General features: G+C 36.4%; 3 protein-coding genes across 4 annotated transcripts; 1 reads left to right on the top strand and 2 right to left on the bottom strand.

Moving 5' to 3' along the window:
* Positions 1-10: 10 nt before the first annotated feature.
* Positions 11-2,216, bottom strand: LOC143215533 (uncharacterized). 2 transcript variants are annotated; one of them, XM_076437723.1, is made up of 4 exons: positions 2,038-2,216; positions 1,509-1,902; positions 1,199-1,444; positions 11-1,120 (listed from the first exon to the last, which is right to left on the bottom strand). In XM_076437723.1, the coding sequence occupies exons 1-4, from the start codon at positions 2,214-2,216 to the stop codon at positions 11-13; spliced, it is 1,929 nt and encodes a 642-aa protein (XP_076293838.1). The 2 variants fall into 2 exon arrangements, with proteins under 2 accessions (XP_076293838.1, XP_076293840.1); XM_076437725.1 differs by having other exon boundaries at positions 11-934.
* Positions 2,217-2,654: 438 nt separating this feature from the next.
* On the top strand, positions 2,655-12,332 carry LOC143215545 (uncharacterized). The gene is made up of 3 exons (XM_076437753.1): positions 2,655-2,791; positions 2,947-3,181; positions 3,265-12,332. Exons 2-3 carry the CDS (start codon positions 2,960-2,962, stop codon positions 4,108-4,110), a joined length of 1,068 nt encoding a protein of 355 aa, XP_076293868.1. The 5' UTR covers positions 2,655-2,791; positions 2,947-2,959; the 3' UTR covers positions 4,111-12,332.
* On the bottom strand, positions 3,062-7,741 carry LOC143215602 (uncharacterized). Its single transcript, XM_076437873.1, has 2 exons — positions 7,687-7,741; positions 3,062-6,893 (listed from the first exon to the last, which is right to left on the bottom strand). The coding sequence occupies exons 1-2, from the start codon at positions 7,739-7,741 to the stop codon at positions 6,526-6,528; spliced, it is 423 nt and encodes a 140-aa protein (XP_076293988.1). The 3' UTR covers positions 3,062-6,525.
* Positions 12,333-13,654: the final 1,322 nt, after the last annotated feature.

Raw genomic sequence — 13,654 nt, 5'->3', positions numbered from 1 at the left:
ATAAGTGTACTTATTGAAAATCAAAGGACCATTTTTCAAGAGAAAGCATGACGTCGTTAGCGATAAAACTTGCATCTTTCTCCTTCATGTACTCTGGCACAACTAAACCTGCATTTTTGATATTGTCATAAGCGTTACATGGAGTTTCTGCATGTATAAAGTGAGAATCTTTGCGTAATGATTTCGAGTTGTTCTTTAAATAAATTACAGATTGCCACTTGTCGAAGTATTCTTTTAGAATTTCGAAATTCTTGAAAGATCTCATCGCTGCATGCTCCAATTGCAAGCAATTTCGCTGATCAATGTTGTAAAGAGTATTTTTTAAAATTTCTTTCAGTCCTTCTCGCAACAAAAACTTCTTATACACTTCTTTTGCTGCTTCAATATCCTTTCTCTTCGCTATTTTTCGAAACACGTACTCTCTCCACAAGGATAAATGTCTCCCCAAAATTCTACGATTTATTACAGATTTTACAAAGATCTCTTTCCGATTAATTTCAAGCACATTTTGCAATTCGTCACGCCAATGTAAAACACATCTTTTTAATAAAAAGTTGGAAGCAAGCTCGTTTAACTTTTTCTTACGAAGTTGTTTCATTTTATGCTGTTGAGAAAATTCTTTCCAGTACGAGAAGTACTTACGAGATAAATTTACCCCCCAAAATTCAGTTGCTTGACTTAATTTTTGTTTCTCTTGTACGATAATGTAAAGCGCTTTTCTCCATTTTTCGATATAAAATCTTTGCGAGTTGTTAATAATTGCTGCGCTTTTATCGTTTAAATATGATAATCTTGCTCGCTTTTCTTTTCTATAAATAGTGTAGTTATAAAGACTTCTTAAACCTTTGGTCATCAATCTCTTTTTATGGAAATTTTCTGATGAAAACAGTTTTCTTCTGTTGCACTTTTTCTCGTACATATATACACGCCAATTCTGAAATGTTACACACTTTTTCCTATTATCAAATATCTGTTTAACGTTATTCATTTTTATCGCACGTTTTACTTTTTCGTGATACCAATTTTGCCATGCGTAAAATGTTTTCTCTAAGCATTTAGTATTATAAAATATTTCAACTTTTTCCTGTACCGTCCTATTAGCAATAGATTCCTTTACACACTATTGTAAACATAAATTGAATTTAATAAAAACCAATTCCAATATATTTTATAAAAATTAATTGCAGAAATATATTACCATGATAAAATGTACAAAATACTGCTTCATCAGTTTTCTCTCGCTATGTACCTGAGCTCGTTTGTTTACCAACGATTTTTTTATTTTCAAAGCATGAAACATTCTCCAATTAGTGAAATATTTTTCTAACAATTTATTGTTGTAGTATAGAGCTGCATTTTCTCTTCTTTCGAAAGCAAATTCAGAGATTCTCAACCAAGCCGTAATGCACACTTTTAGCATCTTCTTTCTGTAAAACTCGCGTGCCTGAAGTGGGAATTATTTTCTAAATAATAAACAAAACGGAGATGACTATTTTACAAGCTGATACCTTATCTGTTTTATCTTGTATAAGTTTTTTCTCGTGTTGATTGTTTACGTACATCTTCCAGCATACAACGCACTTCTTTAGACAGCGTAAATTGTAAAATGCAATGGCCTTTTCTAGTAACATGGTTTTGCTATGATGTGTCTCAGTTTTCTTACAGTTCGATCTTGAAATTGTTGATTTATTAGTACAGTTGTATGTAGACGAGACAATGTTTTTCCATTTCAATAATACATTCTTGGATAATGCACTCAGAACTTTTTTTTGGAGCTTCTTGTGGTAGAAATAGTCTGCCTTGTATACGTCTCTTCTTGTGTGTAATTTGTGTACGATGTACATTTTCCAATGTTCGAAGACATTTCTTAAGATTACTCTGTTACGAAAGTTACTGCATAGCCTTTGAATAAAAGTGTACATTAAAAGGAATTAAGAAATGATAAACTAAGTAAGTACCTCTATTACAAAAGTTATTGTGTAGCCTCTGAATAAGAATATACAGGTAATACATGTAACTAACTTTTATGATTCTTACTTCGTAGACTCTCGAGAACCGATGTCCACAATATCGTTTTTGTAAACTGTATCTCGCATAATCTGCATCACATTGTTATATTTAAACGATTGGTTCTGGGATGGAGCACGTTTATACCAATAACGTAACGACTCCAATTCTAAGTTGTACATGTAGTTTTTATTTGCAGTTCGTTCCATTCTGTTTCTATTTTCATTCAATCCTAGACTAGCTAGAAACCTAATTATTTACATAGAATATATACAAACTAATTAACGCAAGTTGCATTGCATTGTTATATAAAATATTGAATTCCGAAATAGATTTATATACTTGATATAATTGAAGTTGTATGAATAAGTATAATATATGGAATTATAAAACGATGTGTATTTATTTCATTAGGAATTAACGTTCGATTAATTACACGAATAATATAAATAATGTGTCAGGCGCGCGTATCAAATGCGAAGAAAAATTTTCTAAAAATCAACGTGAAATAAATAATTTTTTAAATTAAAATCAAATATGAGGAATAGCTATGTATAACCAGCACGATTTAATAACCAACACGATACAGTCTTCAAAGTTATATAAATATACATATATATTTTATATTATTTATTGTAGATTGATATTAGCGAAAACAATGTTTGTAATTAAATTATCTAAGAACTATTCAACCGTAAAATAAACAAATTAATTTGTGTACGCAAACAAAGGGGAATGTAAGAAAATAATTTAAATACGTCAAGTGAAAGTAAATATAACCTTTGTAAGTATCAATTGGTATCAATCAGAATTTTTAATATTTCTATTTAGATTGTTTGAATGTTGTTCATATATCACTGTAATTGTATTACATATATCTCGATGATGAATTAATTGTATTGTATAATTTTATTGAATTATCTGTTTCATCGCTAACAGATCGAAATATTAAATGATGGATGGCAGAATTTTGAAGGCAATATTATGCAGTTGCGAGAGTGCGACGAAAAATCTCGAGAATTCGCAGGACTATCAAGAATTAGTGAACGAAGAGAAATTTTTACCAACATCTAGTAATATATTTAACGCATTATGTTTATCTTTGACAAATCTGTTGTCTTACAAAGTATCAAGGGAAGCTTATCAACGTTATACCGTGAGACTTAACATAATCGTATGTATATATATATACCTTTGTGAGCAGAGATTTACACGCAATTTCATTACACTATTTTACAATATAAATTTTTGTTATAGGATGTCTTGCGAGATTGTTGTAGGATTACCGAGGCCTTCAGAAACTTCAGTGTGTTTGTCGATGGAAAGCAAACCTCTACATTCCTCAGAAATCTGTTGGACAAATATTTAACAAACGATTTCTTAGACACCTGCGATTCAACCGATAATCTGTTACCATTATCTAGTGCATTAATGAGCTTGTCATCTATCGATTCGTATTACAAGTGCCACACGGAAAGACTTCTTCTGAAACTTGCAGAATTGTCTAGCGACCAGGAACAATCTTGCGACGAAAGTAAACGATTGTTATGCTACGCTGTGCGATCCAAATCAAATTTGAATCTTGAACTCTCGACGATAGAGAATATATACGATTCACAGAAATATAAATTGATAGAAGAGCCGTTGCTAGATCATTTTGCGTCGTCTTGTACAGAGTTCAATAAAGATGATAATGCGAGCAATTTAAAGAGTGTTGATTTGTTGGATCGGTTGTTTGAATTTGCTGTTGAGTCTCAAAATATTTTTCTTTGGGTATGTGCTTTTTTGAAGGAGCTACTTCTTCATTTAGATCGTCATCCTACAGTCGTGAGCTTCATACAATCGACTTTACATCGCGTGAAAGAATCTTGTGAAAATCGAGGCAAAGATATTTTGGATCTATATCCAAGAAACTTGCAAGCTATTGTGATTCTGTTGCGAATAGACCCAGTGTATCATACAGATGATTCTAAACATGCTACATTGAGAACATTGAGAGATATACATTCCGAGGATAAGAATACAGCGATAACTTTGTTGTCGCATTACCCTCAGTGGTTGAAACTCTTCGGAGAACTACTTTCGAACTCAGACACCATTTAACAAACGAGATGTAACTCGAACTAATGAAAATTCAAGTGCCAGAAATTGTATTTGTGTAAGAGTATAGATATATAAAATATTAAAACGCAACGCGCGCGAAATCGAAATGAAAAGTTGAATGTTGTTGTATCAAAAGAAAGTATCTTTATTAAATTACTATTTGGTTGCATAACATTAATTTTAATATATCTGAACAGAATGTGTAATAAGTCAATTAAGTTATTTAATCGCGTACAGCAGGTGTTTCTTATACCATGTTTGTCTACCTAACTGTTTCTAACTTGGTGCTACCGCGAAACACGGGTCGAATCCAACCATTAACCAGATATGTTTATCACAAAACTTATCTATATATTTCACACAAAAAACAGGCAACGTTAATCTAACAATACCGGTCCATCTTTGCTAGAACAAACGAGAAAATAAGGAACAGAAACTCGTCTCTCTATACTTCGATCCTTCGATTAAATTTATCTAAATTGCATCCTAAATTTCAATTTTTCAAAAATACTTCTCAATTATGCTCGAAAGTTCTGTTGGAAAAGGTTGCTTAAGTAGATATATTACGGCCGGGTATCGTTTGCAGGTGTGTGGAGACCCGAAAATGTCGGGTCGAGAATTTTATTTAAGATTCCCAAGCATAATCGAGCATCGGGTCGGGGTCCCGAAAATTTATATTGTTCAGAGACCCGAATGTCATATTTAGACTGCGGATCTTTATGAATAAAAATTGTCTGCAAATTAAATTAAATGTTATTTCTTCCCTTTGCACTCGGGGCTATTTTAACTAGAATACTTCCATACTACCAAAATTTGTTTGAATGTTTAATAATTGATTAGATACCAATAACATGTATCTCATATATTTTAAATAATGGTTGAAAGAGAGAAATGAAATCATACGTTGACATCTTCAATTTTGTAAATTTTTTAACAATTTGGAATTTGATCTACTCAATTTTGCTAAATTAAAATGCATAAAGACCCGCAGTCTAGTAATAAATTTGCCGATTTCGACTTCGGATACCCGAGGATCACGAATTTTCGGATCCCGACCCGAACCCGAATTTCCGAGTACCCGATATTTTCGGGTTCTCGCACACCTCTGTCGTCGGTTAAAATATTGTTCCAATTGCATTTGCTTTCTAAACATTCGAATCGAAAGTTCGCTGGCGCTATCAAAATGGCGGCTAAAATTCAAACCGCCGCGTAACGTCAAGTCGATGGTACATGAATTTTCCAAATGATTTATTTATTGAAACGTAAAGAACGTTGTGAATGGAACATGATTATTGCGATGTCGATGAAACGGAAATTAAAAAGGTGAATTTTAGGAAAAATTACGAGGACTTTGAGCACGCACGCGCGCACCGTTCGCCGCGCCGACTCGAAACCTGCGCCATGTTTAAAACTAATCAAAACTCGTCGTTCATCAATATAAGCAACTATACTTTCGGAAATCGGACGACGCACGACGAAACACTCGCTACACAAACTTGTGGAACGTAAAAGAACAAATTGGAACGACAGACTTCGATTCCGCGCACGGTGTTTCGCTCGTTCAACAAAAATTGAAATCTTTAAATTGTGTATGTGTACAAGATAGTAAACAATTTTCGTTAACTGTTTATACGAAATATTTCTCGACATGAACATATAATTAACCCTTTGCAGTCGAAGCTGTTCCAACTCGAAAATTAAACATTTTTCCCGATCTGTGAAATAATTCCATTCCCTATGATTTTTTAAATTTTATGAATTAAATACCTCGTACAATACCTAATTGTTTAATCATTGATTAGTAGACTGCGGATGTTTATGCAATTTCCAATTTGTATAGAGCAATTTCAAGAAAGTTGAATGGAATAAAATCCTATTTTTCAGGGGAACAACCTTTGTAGATCTAAAGCAAATAAGAATCGTACTAGCCTCTATCGAATTTAATATTATAGCATTTTTTGAAAATTTTCATAAGCCATGAATGCATGAACATCCGCAGTATACTGCAATCTAATGCAAACGATATTTTAAATAATGGTGGAGAAATTTTTAGTGGTGATTTTGGAATAATTCCATTCTACATGATTTTTTAAGTTTGATGGGTACGTTAAATCTTTAGTAATTGATTAGATACCTAAATAAATTATATTTTGAATAATAGTGCAGCAATTTTTAGCGGCGCCTCAGAGTCGCCATTCGAGTGCTAAGGGTTGATAGACGAGATACAAATTACGAAAAGTCATCAATGTATTGCAGAGTTTACGCGTAAAAGAAGAGATCAAGAAAATTGGAGAATTGAATGATTTCGAAACGATGATTTTAAATAATGAACGATCGTACGAGCGAAAAGTACCGTGTCGCGTTGCAATCGTACGCGCACGTAGGTGGCGCAGCTGTGACGTTGCGTGCGCATTTTTACACCTGAACCGATTCTAAGCGCGGGACCGTTTGAATCTCCTGCGACGGCGACGAACCGTTCGTAATATGTTCTTCGGACACCGAGGTTTTGTTGGACGTTGTCACACCGGAACCGGACGTCATCGGTATATCGTTGGACATCGGGGCTTGAGAGGCAGGAGCGGACAAGGATTTTTCAGGATTGACAGAAGATGATTCGGCTTGACGTGGCAAGGATTTGCGTCTTTTCAAAGATTCGCGTTGCCGCTGATCGGCCTGCCGTTTTTCCGTTTTGTTCTTTATGCCACCCAGCGGCTTCTGCGTTACCTGTTGAAGCCAAGAGTATAGTGTAGGGTCTCCTGTCGATGATTTAGGTAAACGTATACCTTAAAGAACCATTAAATAATAATAATAATTCAAGTAGTAACAGAATGTGCCGGGAAGAACGCAGAATAACTTATACAATCGATGATAATGCAATTCTTCCCGGAACACCTGTTGTATAGGATGATGCATACAATAACTTTTATTACTTGTTTGAAATAAAGAGAAAGTAATAGACTGCGGAGCTTTGTGCAAAATAAAAATGTCCTGCATCGATCGCGAGAAGTAGGAATAACATAAAAACTCATTTCATCCCTTCATGATTCTGTTGTATCTGAAAACATCATTACAATATTCGACATTTTTCTCATCTTTTTTACTGGTTTATATTTCACCAAGCTAATTTCTCCATAAATGCATAAAAATCCACAGTCTAATGATAAATTAAGGAAACATATATGTTTTGTACGAATCACCCTGTACGAAAGTAACGTGATCGAAGAATGGGCATTTATCGTGAAAGTCCAAGGTAGTGTTAGTCTTTTTGATTTAATCAGAATCTCCAGCAAGATCGATTTTCAATTTCTCTCTTTGCCTCGCTCTCTCTTCTTTTTTAACAGAATCGATTAAAATCGTAAAAGTCCAACATTTAATTCCTACATGTTTATGCAACGTGTTATGCATATAATTTTTCCGTGGTACAACACCTTGAAGAGATATAAAATGTCCTTTTCGTAAAACTAAATGATAACTTCCATTTTTTAGAATATATACCGAAGGCGAGAACGGTTGGAAAGAAGCCATTTGCTCTCTTTGATTAGCGAGGAGAACGAAAGTGAACTACGGCTCGTGTACGGGACCCGTTATCGCAGTAAGCGTTCCTCTGATTTTCGGTGCTGGAAACGAGCATGTTCAACCAGGAATATTTATTTACCTTTTTATACTTTGTACAGATTTTTGCGAGTCGAAACGATACGAAAGAAAATATCGTAGTTGGACCAAAAATCGACCGTTCGACGTGTTTACTCTGACCGAATCGCACCGCACGTGATTGGTTCTCCGCCGAGCAAGAGTGGGGAGGGAGCACGTGATTGCTAAGCATGCGCAGAAGCGAGAGTCGGAGAAGAGATGGAACGAAAGCGGAGCGTGGTGGGGGTGGGCGATCATCTTATGCTCGATTGATTTTGTTCGAACGATACACCGCCGTGGCGGGAAATTTAAATTTCCCTCAAAGATCGTCGAAGGAAGCGCTTGCTTACGGCAAAAACACAGGAGGTTTTTGTTTTGGGGGTGGGGGGTAGTTGGAGCAAATGGACCGCCTACTTCTTCCTTTTTTTTTACTTTGTGAGAATGTCCGGGTGAAAGTATAGACAGTAGAAATGTTATAAAATGAAATGCTCTGTTACCTTGTAAAACGTGTTACATTTAACATCGAGGCGATGAATCTTATTCTTTTTTTTTTGTTTGTTTAATGTTTTCTTTTTTTTAACGCGTGAGCCGTAGTAGTACTGTTTCTATTTCTTTCTTTCTTTTTTTACCGTTTGTTTTTTTTCCATTTTCTTTGTCTTCGTTCCTTTTTTTTTCGTCGAACACACAAGTCGAATAGACGGACAACTGTCATGCTTAAAATGAGTGTCGGTTCCTCTTATTCGTTATTTCTGTTTTCTCTCTCTCTCTCGCTCGCTCACACACACGCACACTCTCACTCTATCTCTCTCTACGATGGTTTCGTTTCTCTCTCTCGCGCGCTGCAAATTGCTTTTTTCATTGTTAACTATACAATCAACTCAACAAATGCGCGTGTACACAATCGACACGTGTGCAAAGTGGTTCGTCTCGTTTCTTTTGTTCTTTCGAATCGCAATTTTTTTTATCGTCGACACTCCTTTTTTGTTCCATCGATTTTTTGTTTCTTTTTTATCGTGGGCGAAAGATCGTCGCCGGTCGTGGATCTATCGATCGCAATGTAGCGACTGCAATTTTTCTGCTTGTGCAAGCACACGTGCTGCGATCTTTCGCCCTCTCCGACATTGCTCCCACGTCTCCTCTCTATCTCTCTCTGTTTCTTTTAGCAGTTAATATATTAAAATATTACAAACTATAGCGAGAAAACGTCGATCCGAAGAAATCATTGTTCATGAACCGTATCCGACAGATCATCCTCGTGCTCGTAAATCTCGAAAACCTTGACTTGATTAGTTTATAATAACAATTAATATTATGCTGTTATCGATCCTCGAAATAAATAACGTTCAAGAGCTGTGAACGGTTCGAACGTTTCGTATTGTGTGTCTGTTTCTTTTTTTTTCTAACGTTCCACCGACGTCGGAAACAATGCATCGCGGAGTTCAACGAAGAATAATCATTATTTTCGAAGAGAACTTTGCTCAAAACAAACAATAGTGTTTGTCGCGAATGTTGCTTGGGTGGGGCTGATTCAAGAGAAACAGGTTGGAAGTCAATTCATTGGAAAACATTGTTAGTTCAAAGTCGATCCTGTTTTGAATGCAGAGTGGCAAGATGTTTGTCGATTAGTATAATCCCTGTGCTTAGCGTAATTCCTTAGAGCTATTTACAAAAATTCATTCACCGAAGCTGAAAGGGAAGAAGAATGAAAAATGCACGACTGATGAAAGGCACAATTGTGCTGCACACGCGAACTCATTTGACTGCGATTATAGAAGAAATGCTTTACGTCCCCGACGCCAAACAATAATATTACTCTGGATCAAGGCCATGACGTGTGTCTCAGGCAGTGATACAACTTTTTTAAGCCATAAATGCATAAGAATCCGCAGTCTAGTGATCAGCAATCTCAATGTATATTTTTTAAAAGTATTCTACGTGTTATATTAATCCCTTGCAGCTGAACTTTTCCATGGCGAATCGACCAGCGACTTCAGAAAAGCTTCAGAACGAAAGGGGGTAGTTTAGTTTCCAGAACTGGATACGGGATACGGCTTCTCATTTCTCGATAAGCGATATCATATTCAGATAGAATGCAAAAGTCCAACTTTTGCGTTTACGAGGCGAAATTTGCATTATTGAGAAGCATAAAGCTGCGCAAATTATATTTCGTCAACGTAAAAGTAGGATTTTTGAGGGAGACGGCGCTTTTCACTATTGAAAAAGCCCGTCTTTGCATTATGGACAAATGAGAATCCTGAAAACGAGACTACCCCCTAAAGGCGATGGAACAATAATATGATCGTCTCAAGAATAAAATATGGTATTACAAAGAAAAGATTAGCCAAATTTCTTTCAGGAATGTGTCGCTGTATAGCTTTCGAAGTGTGAAGGGTTTGAAGGTGAAATGTCCTACACTCTGCATTCTGTGCGACAGTGAAAGCTAGCCAGGTGATCGAGTAAACAATGTATTTTTTTTCTAAAATGTAAAAGGAAAGTTCGTAAATGCCTTCGACGGTGCATCATTCCCGTAATCGGTTCGAAATATTCTTTCTCTCTCTCTTTCTTACGTTCACGAAGAAATAGCTCGCTCCGTCGATTATTTCTATACACGCACGCATGCACACACACGAGAGCACGCTAAAGAGGAAGAAAAGAAAACGCCACGCTTGAGGGTGATTCCCTTTTTTTGTTTCTTTCGATTTCGAAAAAAGAGTGTTTGTTGGTGGGTGGAGGTTTTGTGTGTTGGCGATTCGTGACGATCGCGAACCTAATCACTTAAACATGTCGTCGCGATCTAGGGGTTGGCGATGTTTGGTGTTTGTCTTTTTTTTTTGTTTGTTCTGTTTGTCCGAAAATTTGAATCCTACCCTTATCTCCCTCTCTCCGTTCGTATTTCTTCTTTCTGTTTCTCTTGCCGCGTTTCTCCCCCTCGCACAGCGTTTTTGCTTCGCGCGTATTATATACACGTTTTCTATACACCGAGTGTACGCCAGACCTGAGTGGGCCGATAGATCTGTGGTTCTCAGGAAGAACGTTGCGTGTCACATACTTTTCACTGGGGACCTCCAGACGCCATTAAAAATTGTCACAATTCTATAAATTGCGGAAAGCTCAACTGTTGTATGAGAAAATATCTTGATTTTCGAATTAGAGGCGAATTGCTTCGAGTCCAAAATAAAAATTGTCTGCATCGATTGCAAGAACTAGAAACTAGATTGAATGTTATTTCTTCCCTTAATGATTTCAACAGAGAAGAAATCAAAAGTCAAATTTTCCAACAATTTTCAATTTCATATATAAACTTCTATAATTTATAGAATTAGAAATAAGAAAGAAATCAAATTTTTTAAAATTGTCACACACGGCGTTCCTCCTTGCAACCGCAGAGATAGTTGTAGAGTTGGTGAGAACCGAGACGGGCAAGAAAAAGGAACGTACGGGTTTAAATGGGGGTGATAGAGTGGGAGGTGAGCGAAAACAACGATCAAAAAGGAGAGAAAAAATGCTCTATCTTGTTCCTATCCCTCACGTTAGAAAACAACCCCCGCGGGAAGAGTCGATCGTTGCAAGAAGCGTGTTCGCGCGCGGGCGCGAGAAGTAACAAAAAAACAAAGAGGAAAAAGAAGAGAACGAGAAAACAGAAAAAGAAAATAAACAAAATAAAAAATCAGCCCGCTCGAGGCCGGTCTTGTTGATCGAAGGATTCAGGATGCACCTGTTGGGTGTTATTTTTTCTGGTAATAAACGGTACTAATAGTAATAATAGTAATAATAAGGAGAATAATCGTAATGATAAGTATAATGACAATATAATCGTAATAATAATAATGATAATAAGAATAATCGCAGTGAGCGCAGGGTTTGCATGCAGCGGCTCTTCTTTTTTTTCGTTAATCTCTTCGTCGCAAGCCGCGGATAAACAGCTTAATTGCTAGTTAGAAGTCTGACGCGCGATTAGGGTGAAGTTTTCCGTCTCTTCCCTTTAAGTCTAACACGTTCCGCCATAGACGAGCAGCTAAACACTAGCGTGAAAAGTTTATAGAATTCAATGAAAGGTATTCATGCGCTCGCGCACACACACACACTTTCTCTCTCATTCTCTCAGTGTTTTCTTTCTCGCTCTTTCTCTCTCTCTCTCTCTGAATTGATTATAATTAGTAACGGGACACAGTATTTGGTTTTTTTTGTCTAACACGAAAACACGGCGGCTTGCGAGAGACCCCGGCATGGAAACCCTGCGTGGATAATAGCAAGTGATAATGATAACAGTAGTGGTCAAGCCCCACCAAATATAAACGTAGGCGTGGACTTCGGCTACCCTTTTCTCACTTTTCTCTCCGTTTGACACCGTCGACGCGTCCCATGCGAAAAGAGGCTCGCCGATGGCCAACCGTTACAACACGTTTGTAAAAACAGCAAACGAAACACCAAAGCTATTCTCTAACAATCACCTTCTCCGCTATATGAAAAAAAAAGAAAAACATTCGATAGACAACTAATGGTTCGATATAAACTTGCGTGTTAATCCATGTGTGGCGATAGTAAATTTGTTTTTTTTTTGTCGTTTTACTTCAATAGTACTTTTTTTCTCTCACTAGACACGATTCAACATATAGAAAGTTTATCGTTATTATTTAATAATAATTATTATTTATCATTTATAATTATTATCTTAAAGCTGTCTAAGGACTCGCTGCGTGGCAGGAGCGCGTCGTGTGTTTCCATCATTTTTTTCTCTCGTCATCATCTTCTTTTTTTTTGTTTCTTTATATTACTTTGCTTACAACTTACGTGTCAGACGATTCTGTTTATTTTTTTTTTATCATTTGTTTCATATTATATCTGTCTCTCTCCTTCTCTCGCTGCGTTTCTTTGTTTTTTTTCTTCCGTTTTCCGTATTATTTTTTATTTATTCAGTTAGGTACGTGTAGTCGTCCTCACTTTTTTGTAATAACGTGTGTACGTTTTGTGTTTCTGAAGTTTTTGTTTGTTTGTAATGTGTTTATACACGCCAGTCGCGTACATATAGGTAGTCAATGGTGTCTAGGTCACCGTTGGTGTACCGTGTGTGTATTTTTATATCTTACATATCTACTACTTGTTCATGCTTTGTAATTTGTATAGATCACAATGTCATACCATCTGCGCCAGTGAACGATTTCCTCTTTCCTTCTCTTTCTCTCTCTCTCTCCATCTATCTCTCTTTCTTCCGTCTTATGCCTTTTCATTTAGCCGTTTCCATCAAGAACGCTCGGTTCAGACAATTAATGCTTGTGCACAGATCCGGGTTCACCGACCCCCTTGAACTCACCGAAAGTTTGAAGATTCGCGTGCGAAACAGAGGTATAAGCGGTTGAAAAGCATGATCGCGAGCGTGCAAAATAAAATCGATTCGAGGGACACAGTTTTAGCGTTTCGTTTTTCTCTTTGTTCTCGTCCTAGATTAGTCTGTGAACGTGCGATCGTCCGGTGCATCGAAACGAAACAAAAAAATGAAAACAGAATCACAATACAAGCAAAGTGTCAACAACAAGAAGAGAAAATAAAAGATCGTACAATTGTTATGTATACATGGATAGAATAGATATTACGTAAATACAATATATAAAGATCAAACTACTTTTAAAATTGAAGAGGATCGGGGATCATCCGTGTCTCGATAGTTCGCCCACTCGTGCGTATTCGAAAATTTGTTATTGTGATTTATATTTCATTTCTATTCATGAAAAACCTACGTGCTAAGTAAATTCAGACCAGCCGAAATTGTCGATTTTAGAAGGAAATGCAATCAAAGAAGTGTCTTATCGAAATAGATAATAGGTTCATTGCTAAAAAATAAATAAAATTTTTTTACTCATCTCTTCGAACGAGTTAAGGTCACGCGTCCGATAACGCGCTCCATTTCGTTTCGTCT

The sequence above is a fragment of the Lasioglossum baleicum genome, chromosome 14, assembly GCF_051020765.1.
Source record: "Lasioglossum baleicum chromosome 14, iyLasBale1, whole genome shotgun sequence".
Taxonomy (NCBI): Eukaryota; Metazoa; Arthropoda; class Insecta; order Hymenoptera; family Halictidae; genus Lasioglossum; species Lasioglossum baleicum.
Note: the sequence above shows the minus strand (reverse complement) of the source record. Positions and strands in the feature narration are given on the sequence as shown.

Excerpts from the sequence above, each read along its gene's own strand:
- LOC143215545 (XM_076437753.1), top strand. The coding sequence starts at position 2,960 with ATGATGGATGGCAGAATTTTGAAGGCAATATTATGCAGTTGCGAGAGT. Across the intron at positions 3,182-3,264 it reads CCGTGAGACTTAACATAATC|GATGTCTTGCGAGATTGTTG; the intron begins GTATGTATATAT and ends TTTTTGTTATAG.
- LOC143215602 (XM_076437873.1), bottom strand. The coding sequence starts at position 7,741 with ATGCTCGTTTCCAGCACCGAAAATCAGAGGAACGCTTACTGCGATAAC. Across the intron at positions 6,894-7,686 it reads TTACTGCGATAACGGGTCCC|GTATACGTTTACCTAAATCA; the intron begins GTACACGAGCCG and ends TGGTTCTTTAAG.
- LOC143215533 (XM_076437723.1), bottom strand. The coding sequence starts at position 2,216 with ATGGAACGAACTGCAAATAAAAACTACATGTACAACTTAGAATTGGAG. Across the intron at positions 1,445-1,508 it reads TACAAGATAAAACAGATAAG|GCACGCGAGTTTTACAGAAA; the intron begins GTATCAGCTTGT and ends TTCCCACTTCAG. Across the intron at positions 1,121-1,198 it reads ATTTTGTACATTTTATCATG|TGTGTAAAGGAATCTATTGC; the intron begins GTAATATATTTC and ends TGTTTACAATAG.